The sequence below is a fragment of the Sus scrofa genome, chromosome 2 (assembly GCF_054392235.1).
Source record: "Sus scrofa isolate SSC_HxYL_T2T_F1_AM1 chromosome 2, Sscrofa_HxYL_maternal_Yorkshire_Landrace_v2.0, whole genome shotgun sequence".
NCBI lineage: Eukaryota > Metazoa > Chordata > Mammalia > Artiodactyla > Suidae > Sus > Sus scrofa.
This window is the reverse complement of record NC_139384.1, coordinates 141,744,864-141,761,486: the sequence shown is the minus strand read 5'-3', so window position 1 is coordinate 141,761,486 and position 16,623 is coordinate 141,744,864. Positions and strand designations below refer to the sequence as shown.

Sequence of the window (16,623 nt, the reverse complement as noted above, 5' to 3'; positions counted from 1 at the left end):
TCTTGAAATGGCCCACTTTTAATCTGTAGGACACACAACCTTTGCCCTGTGAACCTAATGAGTAGACATTGAGCTCCACTCCCTCCTCTGATCCTACATTAGGAACAGCGGCCACTCTCCCCTGCATGATACAAATCCCTGACAGAGCTGGGTACAGAGTTCTTCAGTCACTCACTGCAAAGCCCTTCTCTTTTGACCAGGGGTGAGGATGCAAGCACACCCAACTCATAAGCTGGCTCTTGCCAAAGAAATCTTCCTCAGAAACTGTTCTCTTAATTGCCACTTTCTAAATTTTAGCTTCCATTTTAGGAGGGCTTTAAGGACCTGGCAACTAATTTTCCATCTCTGCTTCCTTCAGGATGGAGTCTCAAAATTCACCTTGTGTATTTAGCACCATGGGATTTCAGCCTAAATTTCTTTTTTTAACAGCCTATTATATTAGCTTGAGAATATTCTGACATCTTCCTGAACACTGACATTTCTGTCAGCTAAAAAGTTAATATTTTTTCTTTACCCTAGTTCTGCTGTTTACTAACTGTGTGGCTTAAGGCAAGATACATGACCTCTCTTTCCTCACTAGTTGTTTTTCAGGACTAAATAGGTTAATATTAGATATATTTGTGTAAAGCTTGAATGGTGTTTGGCACATAACATGTGCCCTATAAGCTATTGCAATTATTATTGTTTTGTTAAATCAAAAGAGTGGCATTACATGGGGGCATAATCTTAGACTTAACTGCTTTAAACTATTAAGATAAGTTGGTGGTAAAGAAAGAAGAATAAAATAAAATTAGCTTTTGGGCCCATTTGATAAAGTGGGATAATTACCTGAGGAAATCTTTTTAAAATTTCCAGTTTTTAAGAAAGAAAAGGCAGGGAGAAATTTGATAACATAAGGAAAAGATACAGCTTAGCATTGAGGTTCATTCCCTGACCAAAGCATTCATGTGAGCATGTTCTGATGAACATGTTCCAGTCTGCAGTCTTCAAAAAGGAAAAAAATCAACTGTCATTAAATATAGACGTGAGTACCATAGGCATAGACCTGCTTCTAGAAATCATGCCTGGCTTAGGTTCTCAACTTGAAAACAGACATAACTTTAACCATTGTGCAGTGCCTTTGAGATAGGAACTCACAAAAATCTTATTGGAAATCATGAGCTAGGTTGTATTTGTGTATATTCGTCATTGTGTTGTATCCTATACTTGGGCGTAACTCAGGATTGACTCTACCCAAACCTGCCACAGCAGAGGCAGAAAGGGACAGCACACCCCCTCTCCACGATCGAGTGTGGTAAATCCCATGGTCCGCTTCCATTTGAGGACACACACGTCTCATTGTTTGATGCAGCCGTACATCTCACTGTTTTAATGAGAAACATCACCAGATCATGAGCGTAGAGGTGACTCATTTTGCCTAACAAGCAGATAAAACGATTTCCAACAAGTTGGGAATAATTACAGATATTTATAATCTTTGATGTAATTACCCATATCAATGGACTGTTTAAAAGCAACACTCCTTTTCTGGCCTGAATGATGATCAAATTTTTTTTAATAGTTTATCACTTACCAACCCATAAAACTGTGGCATATTTTACAAGAATTCAGAGTGAGAGAACTAAGCAGAATAGGCTTCTTTAGGATATAACATGACAGAAAAGAAAGAGGAAGAGCTTTGCAGGTCATACAAGCCTGCGTCTGAATCCCAACTCAAGGCAGCAGCTAGTCTAGGACGTTGAGCTACTTGGGTAACCCCTCTGAACCTTACCTTCCTCATCTGTAAAAGGTAGATAATGATCACAGTCCTATCGAGTTGTTGACCTGAATGTTCAATGAGGTAATGTCTGTAAAGCAGCAAGCACAATGCCATAGATACGTAGTGGTAGTGATTACTTTTATAACTAGATTTATTGAGAGTCTGAGATAAAATGTAATCACAACAGTGAACTGGAGGTTGAAAAGAAAGGCCTCCTAACTCAGAAATTCGAAGTGAGAAATTTCATGGCCAAGAAGTGTCATCTTCAGGAAGTTTCACTGAACTGCACTGTACTACATTGTTCATAACTTCTAAAATAGAAGTAATAATGTCATTTGGAGTATACTATCATCAGTTGTAGTAGTCTTGTTTATAACTGAAAATACACCTGGTTCAATGAAAGGCCAATGAGGACAAGTCAGATAATTGATGCTTGTGTAGTGCATTTAGATTCTTGGAGGAAAAAAAAAATGAATTGTCGATATGCGTTTATTCTTTCCCCCTCTCAGTGAACATTTGTTGACTTCCTGACAGTATGAGATGCTAAAGATACAAATAAAAAGTGGCAGATACATCTGGAGGCTTCCCATATGGTGACCACTTAGGTTACAAGCCTTCAGTTTTGAAACCTCTTTGTCTCTATCACTGTCTCAAATCACTGTTCTTCTGTCTCCTTTAGATACACACATGCGCAGCACATGCTACGGGGGAATCAAGAAGGGAGTGTGTGTACGTCCTTTCCCTGGTGCGGTGACCAAGTCTGAATGCTGCTGTGCCAACCCAGACTATGGTTTTGGAGAGCCCTGCCAGCCATGCCCTGCTAAAAACTCAGGTAGTCTCCTTTACCTGTTTCATAGCTGACAGAGAATCTAGAAATGTAATATTACATGTTTGACCAAAGAATTGGGCTCTGGAGTGTTTTGCCCTTATTTTGAATGGAAGAAAAGAAATACAGATCTCATTTGGATATGTAAGGAAATAAGACCTCTAAGCAGAGAGAGCACACGGGTGCATAGGAAAATTCATCTGCTGATCCAGTTATGATTGTTAGCCACAGAGTCGTCAATCTCTCATGTCATTATGAAGACAAATAGCATAAAATTTACTTATCACTTTCCAAGTTGTGATAAGTTCATGAGATCTTGATTTTTTTTACTTATTTTTAATTTAGACACAGAATGGTCTTAAGCTTCTTCAGTCTTTCAGGAATCTATCAGAAGTTCTAGAAAGTAATCAGTTTCTTTGTGAATGTTGTAAATTACAGGCACATTAAATGGTTTAATTCTTTGACTATTCTGACTTGTTTATTCATACTTTTGTGAATCTGTATTGAATATGTGTACGCACAGTAGGGACTCAAAAATAAACACAATCTCTGTTTTTTTTTTTTTTTTGGAATTTAGGGATAGTCAAAGATATAGGTAAGCAAACGAACAAATTACAATTTTGTATGATTGGTACCTTAAAAGAGACATAAACAGAGAACCAGGAGAGCACAGAGGAAGGAACGCTTAGTTGCCTGGAGAGGTTGGGGTAGATTTCATGGGGAGGGAGGTGTGTTTACTTTGGTCTAGAGAAAAGGAGAAAGAACTTCTCAGGTAGAAGATGGAAGAAATGCATTCCAGCAAAGAAAATGGCTTGCAATTCCTTTAAAAGTCTTAATTGGACTGTTTAAACCTTAGCCAAATGCTTAGAGTTCCTCTAGAAAAATTTCTAATTAGGACATTTTTTAAATGGTGGAGTTTATGAAGGATATGCTGCCCTAAAATGCATTTGAGTTATGCATATTATGAAAGGGTAAAAATTGATAGCAAGACTAGATAAAAAGTTCAGTGAATTAATGAAATGAGTCTAGGAACAGTTGTGATTATAAATGAGAATGTAGGGTACAATAAAGATAGCATTTAGATCAGTGAGAACAAATTCAACCAAGTAATGAATATTGTTGATAAATACTGGGGAAAAAATGGAGTTGGCTCCCTGTGTAAAATATTACAAAAAATGTTTCATGTAGAATGTATAAACTTTTTGTTTTCTTGTAATGGTAAAGGACTCTCAAAACGGGCACCAAAGACTAAAATATACATATAAATTAGAAAAAAAATTTCCCTAAATTATTAAGAATTTACATTAATCAATAAGAAAGGTTAAAATGCTGTATAGAAAAAACGTGCAATGTGCACAAAGAAAACTTCACAAAGCAGAAATAGGAGCGTGACATGTAAAAAGATGCTCAATCTATCTAAAACTAAAAGGATATTCTTTAAAGATGTCGTTTTTGTTTTTTAGATCACTGAAGTATATAGATAATTGATTTTTCCTAGTGTTGGAGAGGGTGCGCAGAAATGGGTACTGTCTCACACTGCTGCTGGAAGTGTAGCCTGGGATGTTATTGAAAGCCTTCAAAGAATGTAAACTTCAAGCAGCTTTACTTCCAAGAGATTAACATAATGATACAATTGAATGTCATATTATTTATGGCAACTGCCAAAAGTTGAACAAACCTAATTTCATCAATGAGAGTCTGATCGAAAAAGTGTGGTACAGACTCATAACTGAGAAAAGAGTATTAAATAGTTTTTAAATGGTATATTACATGAAATGTCCATTATAGAATACAGAGGGTGCAAACCAGCTCCCCTACTTAACGACCTCTGTGACCTGAGCATGTTACTTTCCATCTCTTTCCCAACTTTCTGATGTGTGAAATAGGGAAAATCACGGTATCCAGTTCATGGTATTGGGAGGATTAAATAAATTATTAGATGTAAAATGCTAGAACAATACCAGGTGGATGGTAAGTGCTATTTATTACATAATTTATTATTGAAGCAAGAAGAAAAGTTAAAAAGCAACCTCTGTAATTTAGATTTTTAAAATTTTTTCATATGCAGAAAACATTTGTAATGTTTCAACATATTCATGATATTCAGGGTGATAATCACAAGTTATTTTTACTTACTTTTTTATGCTTATCTGTGATTTTGAAATTCTTAATTATCTTTTTTTCCATTTTAAGTTCTTGCAGGTCATTCTTTCTAGTGATACTTTTGGAGTTATGTAAGTGGCTTGTATGTGTAATAGATACAGAGTTTTTGATTTCTCTCTTTATTTTTATTTTACAGCTGAATTCCATGGTCTTTGTAGTAGTGGAGTAGGTATCACTGTGGATGGAAGAGGTAACTATTCATTTCTCAATCTTATAATAATTGTATAATTATATAGTTTTACTATTATAATGTTATAGATATCATTATATTTAACACTATAAAAACATATTTGTCTGGAATTCCTTATTGGCTCAGTGGATTAAGGATATAGCGTTGTCATTGCTGTGGTACAGTTTAGGGCCCTGTCCTGAAACTTCCACATGCCAAGGGCATGGCCACATATCCGTGTAGAGTAATAAGATAAATTATTGCTTAGAGCGGTAGTTGTAAGCTAGCTGATACCAAGCTGTATGTAGATGCACATTTTTCATAGTAGATAATCTATTAAATACGCATTGTTAAAAACATCACTGACAAACTAAAACTACAACTGTGATTTTATGGATATTGTTGCTTAAGAAGAAGCTAGAGTAGGTTAAAAAAAATGCAATTCAATTTAAAGAAAAACTATTAAATAATGGTGCTGACATGGTTTAAACAAAATTCGTCTATATGAGACATATGATGCGGATTTTTAAGAGATATGTGAGATATACTACCTTAAAAGTAAATTGACTACAGGTAAAAATACTAAAATGACTATCCAACTAAAGAAGAACCAAGTTTGATTAAAGTTTGCTTATTTTAAATTTTGCAGTATGACTAGCAAAATTCCAATATAGAGCTTGAAGATTAAGTACATATGTGTTTATAATTTTAAAGTGCTTTTCTATGTTAATATAGATATAATGTCCTTGTTTTTTTTTTAAACTATAGGGTGGTGTTAATCTTTAGTTTACTTATTCTTCTTTCATGTTTGTTTTAGACAAATTATGGGTTAATTGACAGTATTGCATCTGATGCAAAGAACATGAGAAACCAGAGTAAAGAAGCAAACTTTTACAATGATGTTTCTTCCAAAAACCAAATGAAAAGGCTGACATTTCTAGAGTATTTAAGGCCTTCCTACTGTTGTCAAAAAGAAGAGTCAGGATTAAAATTTGAGCACAGGGACCAAAATTTTATTTTATGCCTACACCATTTTTTTTCCCTCTCATCATGGCCTCCCCAGCAGAGCTAGCCACCTGCTGAAACTAGGTGGTTGCTCATACAAGCACATCCTTCCTCAAGTCCCACTGCCCATGGGTGACAGAGAGCAGTCATGCCCATGGCTTGTTGTAAAACACCGCGTTCTCAGGCATCCACATTTGAACTGTCTTCCCCATTAATTTCAGCTTATCAGCAATGAGAAACATTTATTACATTTCACATTACTTAGTTGACTATAAAAAATGATAATAAAATAGAAATATTCCATGCCTTTGGGACCATAAAATTATATAGATACCCTAATAAATCTTTGCCTTTTAATTAGATGGTTATAGTACCTATCAAGTTGAGTTTTTCTTTAGGGTTTTGAGCCAACAGCCTATAAATTTCTTTATTAATTTTATCATAAATGCTGGCCGGCACATTTCATGGTTTATTTCTTTGAATCTCTGCCAGTTCCCTTCATTTTTCTTTTGACTGCCAGGGAAGTGCCCCATATCTCTCAATTTTTACTCTCTTTAGTTTCTTTTCCTTTCCCTTTATGGACTGCAGGCAGATTGGGGGTTTGCTGAGTTAACCACTACATATTTTGAGTAATCTTTATTAGATATACGTGTATCAACAAACAGTAAAGTGACTATGAGCATTAAACTTTGAACATTTAATGCAGATATCAATGAGTGTGCTTTGGATCCTGACATATGTGCCAATGGAATTTGTGAAAATTTACGTGGTAGTTACCGCTGTAATTGCAACAGTGGTTATGAACCAGATCCCTCTGGGAGAAACTGTATTGGTAAGTTATTTGTTTTATTTAGACAAGAGTCTTATGGCTCTAGGGTAGAATCCTTCCTTTGCTCTTCTAGCCTGTGCTGTCTGCTGTCAGTCTTTAGCATTCCTAGGCTGTTAGATGTGTCACTCTGGCCACAGGTCCATCTTTTCCCTGTGTATCTTCACATCGGCTTCCCTTTGTATATATTGTCTCTATGTCAAAATTCCCCCTTTTTATATAGACATCAGTCATTGGTGCCCCTACCTATATTGGAATATGACCTACCTGAGGAGCTCATTTTAACTTGATTACCTGTATAACAACCCTATTTCCAGATGAGGTCACATTCTGAGGTTCTGAAAGTTAGGAATTCAAAATATTTTTCTGAGAGATACACTTCAACCCATAACATAGACTAATGGATAAATAAACTTTGAGATAACCTCTTGTTAAAACATATAGGCATGGGGGAAATTATGGTAATGCTTAAAATGTAATGTTAATTTTTAAAAAGTCAATATTCAGAATTAGAGGAAAAATATAACATCCAAAGGAAAAATATGAAATATAAAAAAATAATATCACTGGTGATGGAATTATAGGAAATGTTTTTCCAGTCTCTGTTTTTCACAATGTACATTGTGTGCATTGTTTGACAAGTCACAATTATTATTTGCAAGACTAAACACACAACTTGAAGTAAATGGAACCATTCACTCCCATCTACAATTTTTATTTCTTTCTGACATTAACTACACTTGTAAAAATGAGACTTTGGCTGTAAAGATAGAACTCAGTGTGAGCTTCTTGAACACGGGCTTTAGGTGATATTTTCTAGGCTGTTCTAGACTGCTAAAGGATATATGAAATGCATTAATAGTTCATTGTTTCTGAGATTAAAAACATAATGGAAAAAGATTAGTAAATACCTTTTGCTTGACTGTAATTTAGTACTTGTTTTAATCAGAAAAAAACTTTAAAATCATGTCATTTTTATTATCTCTAAGCAAGCATATAGGCAAGTGAGTTTAATCTTTTGATATATTTCATTGGTGCTTTAAAATACATCTAATATAAAACCACTTTAGGACAGTAAGTAAATGAAGAGCAAGGTAGTAATGTGCCTTTTCCAAAGCAGGCACTTCCAGGGACTTCAGCACATCTTAAAAGGCAGCTGCCAGAATAAGAATGTTCCATGTGAATAAAACCAAATATATTTTACTTAGGATCAAGGAATGTGCTTTGGATATGAAGAGACTTGAGGCATGGGATGGGGAGAAAAACAAACAAAACTAAAACATTTTGATCACTGTGCTATCGTTTCAATATGTGTCTCTCCTGTCTTCTAATGGTTGCTTCCAGACATTGACGAGTGTCTGGTGAACAGACTGCTCTGTGACAACGGCCTTTGCCGAAACACGCCTGGGAGCTACAGCTGCACGTGCCCACCTGGCTACGTGTTCAGGACTGAGACTGAGACGTGTGAAGGTAAGAGCCGCCTTCCTAGTTTGAGTAGTAAGCACCTCGATAAGCATAAACTGCAAGTACATTATGAAGCAATAGAGCAAAAGTACTGTTTGAATATGTTTTAAATTTTATAATCTCTTTCAGCTAATCTGTCAGTTTTAGAAATGGTATGCATCTAACGCAGTTTATAAATACCATCGGTTTTTCCTATTCAGACAAAAGATCAGCAAATGTTTTCAAGTTAATTTAAAAAAAAAAGTCGAAAGGAGCCAATTTGTTTTACCTGATGATAAAATGTCAAATTTTTGTTTGTTTGTTTTTCCCTTTTTAAAACCACGATGACGCTTTAGCCGAGGGAATCTGAACTTTAATCACAGAGTCAGCTCTTAGGCATTTATGAGATGATTAAGAGATCTTAAAGGTTGGCCCAGAAAATATGTAGAACCTGAGTAAAAATTTGGTCACCTCAGTTTAATATATAGTCCAGGAAAATTGACCTTTCTATTTTACTGTTTAAAACTTCTTTCTTTTCTTTTAAGCAGACTTTTCTGCAGTGGAAGTTAGATGAATGAGTTAAATGTTTAGGAAAGACCTCATTTTCAGTGAGATACCAGCTAAGCATTGAGTTCCTTCACTTAGGTTTTTGTTTCTTGATCAAAGTACTGTGTATTTCAGAATAATCTGTTGTGTGACTACTAGTCATTGTTCCTTTTAAGTCTCACTGTGTGGGCCTACAGACTTGTCCCATGACATTCTCAAATCTAATAATTACTTCTGAATAGTACCTTTAAAAACAAAAGATTTCATCTTTAATTATTTGGAATAGTCCTTTCCTTACCTGTTAAAGTATTTGTTTTTTAGTGACTCCATAGCCAAGAATACTGTGATAGTAATACTATGCAAAAAGATGTTAACATTTTCTCTTCATCTCATTGTTTAACTTCAAAGCATTCTTATGAACAGAAACAAGTTAGAACTCAAACAAGATGCCAAAACACAAACGACTCAGCTGAAGCCAATGAAATGCAATTACAAAGTGCAATTCTAAGTTTGGATCGAATTGGAGGGACCACTGAAAAACAGTAATTAGCCTGAAGAAAGAAAAAAGAAACCCTCTGCAAAAAAATGCAGTTTTTCTAAACTTAGTTCTGATATCCGTTTAGTTCCCCACCTTTTTGCAGGAGCTCCTCAAAGAAGAGCACGCATTTTCTCCATAGATGAGCAGGAGGCACACAAGAATTTTGAATATTTTTCTGTAGTAACTTTTAAAATTAGCCCAGGCTTCCCAAGTGTATTTGTGCAGAGTCTTTATTTTCTACCACCCACTCCCACTTCCTTCGATACCTATTATCCTTTAAAATTGCCATGAGAGGAGTTTCCGTCCTGGCTCAGTGGTTAACGAATCTGACTAGGAACTGTGAGGTTGCAGGTTCGATCCCTGGCCTTGCTCAGTGAGTTAAGGAACCGGCCGAGCTGTGGTGTAGGTTGCAGACGCAGCTCGGATCCTGCACTGCTGTGGCTGTGGTGTAGGCCGGCAGCTACAGCTCTAATTAGACCCCTAGCCTGGGAACCTCCATATGCTGTGGGAGCGGCCCAAGAAATTGCAAAAAGACCCCCCCCCCAAAAAAAAAAAATTGCCATGAGAAAGGAATTTTTTGAAAAAAAGATTTTCTGGCCATATTTACTCCATGTGTTTTTTGGAGGGTGGGAGAAGGGATTGTAAGAGTTCTGTTTCTTTCTGTTTTGTTTTTATTCCTGGCTTTCTGCACTTCCTTCCCACTGCCCTTTTTCAGTTTTATCTATTGTCTTTTGGAGGATAAGCTTCTGTTAAATGTCAGGAAGCTCTGAAAGCAAGAAGGGCTTAGGGTATCCTCATCATTTAGCTGGGAAGCTGACGATGATTAGGACTGACTTCCCTGTCTAAGCAGCAGGATCCTTTGAAGCCATTATGAAGGAGACACATCATGGGGAATTTAGTAGGTGGAGTCTCATTCCGTTTGGTCCAAGTTTGGATTATATACCAAATTGTCAGTACTTACAGCATATTCCTTCCATTTTAACAAGTAAGATGAAGTTGAGGAGTGCCAAGAGCCGAAATATCAAAGCATAAATAAAAGGGATTCTCCTACTTAGAGGAAAAAGTAAGGAGTAGGAGCTAATAGTATTCAACAGTATGACGCTGGATAATTACATGACTGTTGAGGCATGTGCCACCAAATCAGGCAACAGTGATTGTTACCAAAAAGTGCTGTTTACCTTTTTTGTCTGAAGGGTAGTTGTTCCTGATAAATCTGAGCCTTTTCTTTAATATGAATTATATTTTAAATCTGTCATTCATAAAAAGAAGTTCATGTTATGTAGATAAAAAAGAAATGAGAGAGAAATATTTTGGTTCTAGCCTTATGACATGGGTGGAAATAAAAATGATTTGTTGTGAGAAACACAACCAAACAATTATTTCTACACTTTCTTCCCACTAAGTTATTTGCATTTTATTAAATGTTTTGCAAAAAGAAGTAGACCTGAAGGCCATGGATCTCTTTTTCCCTTGGGTGTCCTCCTTGTTTCCAGCCTTGCCTTCACACAGTAAATTTGCCTGTCTCAAGCAGTTCTCTCTGCATGCTATTCTTTCTAAACTAATTTCCAAAGACTAGGCAGAGGATTATTAGCTGCTTCATTGCCAACTCTAGCTTTCTCTCTATATATTTGCTATATTCACTAATTTTGCCTGTCATTCATGTTTTCAACAGGCTATTTTAAAAATACAATAAATATCAGTAATAATCAAGTTCCTCTGGTATTTCAGACTGAAGTTACAAAATTTATTTTACTTTTTTGTTTGAGCTCTGAGAGTCTGTGAAAGTTAAAATTTTTACAGCAAGCACTGTGGTTTAGATTGTGTTTCCAGTGACATAACTAGTTAAATGTAAACCAGATGTGCTTTGAAGTTTATTTCCAGGAATGTACAGTGAACTGTTTCAATTCCTGGTTCCATGACATTTATAACATAAAAACATTGTATTTAAAGAAAAATTAAACAGTTGATATTTGTAGCTGTCACTGCATGTGTTTATAGTTTTTGAGTTCATAATCACTTAATTTAAAATAGGGATTTTGAAACTATATGAAATTGACATTTTTCTTTTTGGGGAACTTCTTACAAATGAAAGTGGTAGGTAATATATAGTCTGTCCTCAGATTAGGTATCTGCTTCCTTTTTGGCTATCTAATCTCTTTTTTACTTTGTATTTTTACTAAAAGAATTTCAATACTCTGGAATAGATGTTTTCATTCCAAATCTGTGCTGTATTTACAAAACCTGCTCTTGTATTTGTCTTTTGAAATGCTCCCTTGCTACACACAACCTGAAAGAAAGATGCACTTATATTTCCTCAAAGAATTTCTACTTCAGGAATTCATTTAATATCTGGGTACTTCTTTAGAAGTTTTGAAAAATCAATAATTTGATTTTTGAATTTGCATTTCAAGTTCACACAGACTTGAAAATCAGTATTGAGCCCGCCTTTTTTAGAGCCAGTTTAGTTTATACTTGAGACGTTCAAGAATAAACATTACAGTCTTCTAGTTATTTATTTGCATCTTTTCCTCAGGATAGTATGTAGGTTTAATTCAAAGAAGTATCCAGGAAAAAAAATAAGTATTATAGTGAACTCAGCAACTGTAGCGTTCAAAAAAAAAATATCTTGAGTTGTGTTGACCTGTTTTAGGTACTTAACCGAGGACAGAAAGATCTATATACCTCTTCCTTAAAGTGAACGGCTGAGTTTATACTTAAAGTTCGTCTTTGATATTGTTTCTGATCCTTCAGCTAAATCTTATATTTATTTTTAATCAATTCTTGTTAAATGATATAAATTTATTGGCTTGACGTTTTGTTTAGTCACCACTTAAGAACATAGGCATACCCTTATTCTGTCACACTTATGACCGTCAAGAGGAATTGTTTAGATTCTGGTATGTTTGATTTGATTGAGGCCTGAAATCAAATTAATGATAGTAAAAATCTGTTTAAGATAATTAAAGGTGTTTTTTCTTGTTTATTTTAGCAAGATCAGTTGTGCTTTAAAAAGTCTCACACCAAACATGGAAATGTGAACAGGAAGGTGGATAAAGGCTAGAGGACAGTGCTTTACCCAGTATTAAAGTTTCATCCCTTATTTCCTGATTTGTATCCAGGAGTTCGGAATTAAGGCCAGCATTGTGATATTTTGTCTCTGCTATAGGATTTTTAAATTCTTCCAAAACCTCACGGAGCCACAAATGACAGAAACAGTCCCCTTTGTGTACAGCACACATTGTGTGCCTAGGAATGCGATGCTTTCCAGAATTTGAATCAGAATTCAGGAAAATTTTCCCACAGGAAAATTATAGCTCATTACGGGAGAAAATTAATCCAAATGCTGTAAAGTTGTAGTGAAATAGTGAAGATTTCCATCCTGAATGCTTTCAAACGAGGCCGATTCCTGTGGTTCCACTGAGTCCTCGGCTGTGCACATGTCTGTTCACCTTGTGAAATGCACGTCTCCCCTCCCCGTCCACTTTATGCCTCGTAGATCCATATTAAAATTACAAGAGCCAAGTTTACCAGACATTCTGGCATAGCATGGCTTGTTGGAATAATATTTTCCAGAAACACATGGCAGTTCTATAACAGAATCTTTTCCTTCTGGATTGTAGATATAAATGAATGTGAAAGCAACCCATGTGTCAATGGGGCCTGCAGGAACAACCTTGGATCTTTCAATTGTGAATGTTCTCCTGGCAGCAAGCTCAGCTCTACAGGATTGATCTGTATTGGTAAGATTGATATGTGGTGCTATGTTCCAGTTTTCACTATAGCAATAAGCAGAGACCTCAGGACTGTGGATGAAAACAGAAGACAACCGCAGGAGGCTAATGGTTAAGAGTTACTTTGGTTTTCGCTTCTTGTCTAGATAGGAGTTAAACATACTAGGATAAACTGGACAGGCTCTTAATTTTGTTAGATTCCAAAAAACATTCCTTTCATATATTGTGCCATAAGTTATAAGCATTTCCATACCACACACATATTTATATTCATTCCCCAGGAATGCCTTAGGCATCAATAGAATCAAATCCTTACTGCATACTTGGTATAAACAACCTTCAATGGTAAACAAAAATGTGATCACATTTGGGCTCAGTTAACAGGATACGAATTCGAAGAGTTTAAACAAATAGAAAGAATTTATTGTGTTTTTTTTTTTTTAATTTCTTCCATCAATCATAAATATATGGGCTCCAAGGAAGAGAAGTTAACTGTTTTCTTGCTTTGGAAAATCTCTAAGGGAGAAGGATTCCAAAACTTCCCAGACTAACATCTTTCATTGTATCTCAAAACATATACGTTCAGGAGTTCCCGTCGTGGCACAGCGGAAACGAATCTGACTAGGAACCATGATGTTGCAGGTTCAATCCCTGACCTCACTCAGTGCGTTAAGGATCAGTGTTGCCGTGAGCTGTGGTGTAGGTCCCAGACTCGGCCTGGATCTGGCGTTGCTGTGGCTCTGGCATAGGCCAGCAGCAACAGCTCCGATTAGACCCCTAGCCTGGGAATCTCCATATGCCGTGGGTGCAGCCCTAAAAAAAGACAAAAGACAAAAAAAAAAAAAAAAAAAAAAAAAAAGCATCTAAGTTAAGTTTTTGATAAAGGCAGTAGGACATATATAAAATGAAATAGGAGTTCCTGTCATGGCTTAACAGTTAATGAACCTGATTGGTATCCATGAGGATGCAGGTTTGAATCCTAGCCTTGCTCAGTGGGTAAGGATCTGGCATTGCCATGAGCTGTGGTGTAGATCATAGACATGCCTTGGATCCCACATTGCTGTAGCTGGGTGTAGGCCAGCGGCTACAGCTCCCATTCAACCCCTAGCCTGGGAACCTCTGTTTGCCACAGGTACGGCCCTAGAAAAGACCAAAAAAAAAAAAAAAAAAAAAAAATTAAATAGTCCAATCTTACACCACTAAGAACCGTTCAGCATATGTAAAGGAACAAACTATCCCCATAATTCTTTCCTGCTTCAAGTGTCTATGGCTACAGTGGTGAGGCATACACACTTCATATTATTACCTAGTATCCACCTTTAAAGTGAACTAAAATATATTTCTGAATAGTCAGGAAGATATTTCAGTTTTACATAGTGCCAAATACAGTGGCATTTTGTCTGTTATCTAGCCAATATAAATTTTCCATTTAAAATTTGAATAACAGTTTCAGTATTATGTCTGATGCTAAGAGTATTTAGCTGGATGCTTATGGTACCTGTTTGTTACAAGAAATGACCAAGCCCAGAGTTATCAATGAAAACCTTCCCGTTGGAAATGCCAGCTCGCCATCTCCCAATGAGGTGCAGCTGGTGAAGTCTGAGCCTTGCTCAGCTCTCCACATTAGGAAACAGACTGCCATCTGCCTAGGGCATTACTTTTGTACTCATAGAATTCCATGTTGGAGAGGGAGAGTATGTGGGTTGGATCTGGTAAGGCAGAAATATTTTTGCTAAGCCACAATTTCCAACTGAGTTAGAGTCGTTTTCTTATGCAGAGGAAATGAACTCAGCATTAGCCAATTAATGTCTCAGAAAACTGAATCTATATGCCACTTGGGCATCACAGGTAATCTTAGCTTTTGCTTTGTCATAAACACATCTATGATTTTCGCCTTTACCCTTAGAGTTATTAATGAAAAAAGAACAAAGATTTTTATGTCCACATCATTATGTTGGACCCCTAAACATCACCATATTTTTCTCAGCCAATATGTTAGCATTTTTTGCGATCAAATTTGAATATCCTATCCTAAAATTTCTCAGAAAGAAATTTACTTAATATTTAAAAATATTAGACATCATTTTATCTGCCTTTTTCATTAAAAACAGAATTCTGGTTTTTTAAAAGGAAGGAAATAGTAAAATATACATAGGAAATATTATAAATGTACTTTTTTAATAGGACACCAAATAGCTCTATATAGTGATGCAAACTAGGTAGCCTACAAACTGCTCCTTGACGGGGTCCAAATCGCTAAATTTAGAACTGAATAAAATTTCCCTGATGCGATTACAAATTCAAAATTAGGTCAGAACGTATATGAATTAGTTAGATACTAAGAATATTTAGGGATTTTGAAGCTATCCTGCAAACTTCCTTAGTATAAACCAGTCTTAAACTGTTCTTTAAACTGCTTGAAGAAACTGTTTCCCACAATGCATACTGCTTGGAATAATTAAATAATAATAGAACACTGAATTTGATTCCTCTTTCCTGTATTATACTGCTCACATCCGATGGTTCTGTGTAATCCAGACAAATTTCCCTCATCTTTGGCTTGGATCTGTGTTCTGTCCTCAGATTACATGGACAGGACAAGGGCAGTGACCTCTCTGTTGTCAAATCCACTGGGCTCTTCTCACTCCTCGTCAAAGCCTATTAACAGTGTCTAGCATCGTTCATCACTCATCCCTTCTCAAGAAGCTTTTCATTTTTGGCCTTCTCTTCTCCTTTTACTTTCCTGGCACATTTTCTGGGTTTCCTTTGTTAGGTCTTCGTATTTCTCTGCTCTCCAACTTGAAGTGTCTCACAGGTCAGTCCTTGGACCTCATTGCTTCTCTGTTTTACACTCATGCTTAGATGGCTTCTACATTGACTCTCAAATTTATCTTTCCATCCTTAATCCCTCCACTGATTTCAGCCTTGTATTTCTAAATTATGTGCACAGTATCTCAGTTTGGATGCCTTAAACACATTTCAAAATTAGCATGTCTAAAACCAAATTTCTTTCTGCTTAAATCCTGGACTCTTTCTGTCTTGGCAGATGGTAACTTCATTCTTGTAGTTGTCAGACTCTATAACCCTGGGATCATCTTTGATGCCTTTCTCTGAAACTGCACATTGAGTCCACCAGTAAATCCTGTTGATTGTACTTAAAGTTTATCCATATTTCAACTGCTTCTCACCACCGTTATTAACGACCCCAAAACCAAACCACCATTATTTCTCTTCTTGATTATTACTGTAGCCTCTAGCTTATCTGCCTTCTTTGCTTCATTTATTTGATTTTAACGATCAACCCCAACTAACCAACCTAGACACAACTACATCTGTATTGTGAGTAATTATGTAGGTATCTATGTACACACACATGTACACACACAGAGACACACAAACAAAAAACAGTTGGAAGGAGAGAGATCAATTGTATATGTCTGTAAGTATCAGTGGGTTTTGTGACTTTTAAGTGTTGATACAATGTCAGCCTAACAAAGCATCATGTTAAATAGTGAGGCCTCTGAAATCATACTATGCAGGTTTGAATCTTGATGGTGATACTATACCAGCTGGGTGACCTTCCTTGGGTAAATTAGTTGATCCCCATGCCCCAGCTT

At 36.1% G+C, this 16,623-nt stretch overlaps 1 protein-coding gene across 1 annotated transcript in view; it reads left to right on the top strand.

The window, feature by feature from the left end:
* The window catches only part of FBN2 (fibrillin 2), a 220,192-nt gene that overhangs the window by 130,027 nt on the left and 73,542 nt on the right, over positions 1-16,623 (top strand). Inside the window, exons 16-20 of the mRNA XM_021084720.2 lie at positions 2,439-2,591; positions 4,885-4,938; positions 6,629-6,754; positions 8,093-8,218; positions 12,896-13,015. Of these exons, the coding sequence (XP_020940379.2) occupies positions 2,439-2,591; positions 4,885-4,938; positions 6,629-6,754; positions 8,093-8,218; positions 12,896-13,015 (579 nt within the window). The remainder of the gene's footprint in view (positions 1-2,438; positions 2,592-4,884; positions 4,939-6,628; positions 6,755-8,092; positions 8,219-12,895; positions 13,016-16,623) is intronic.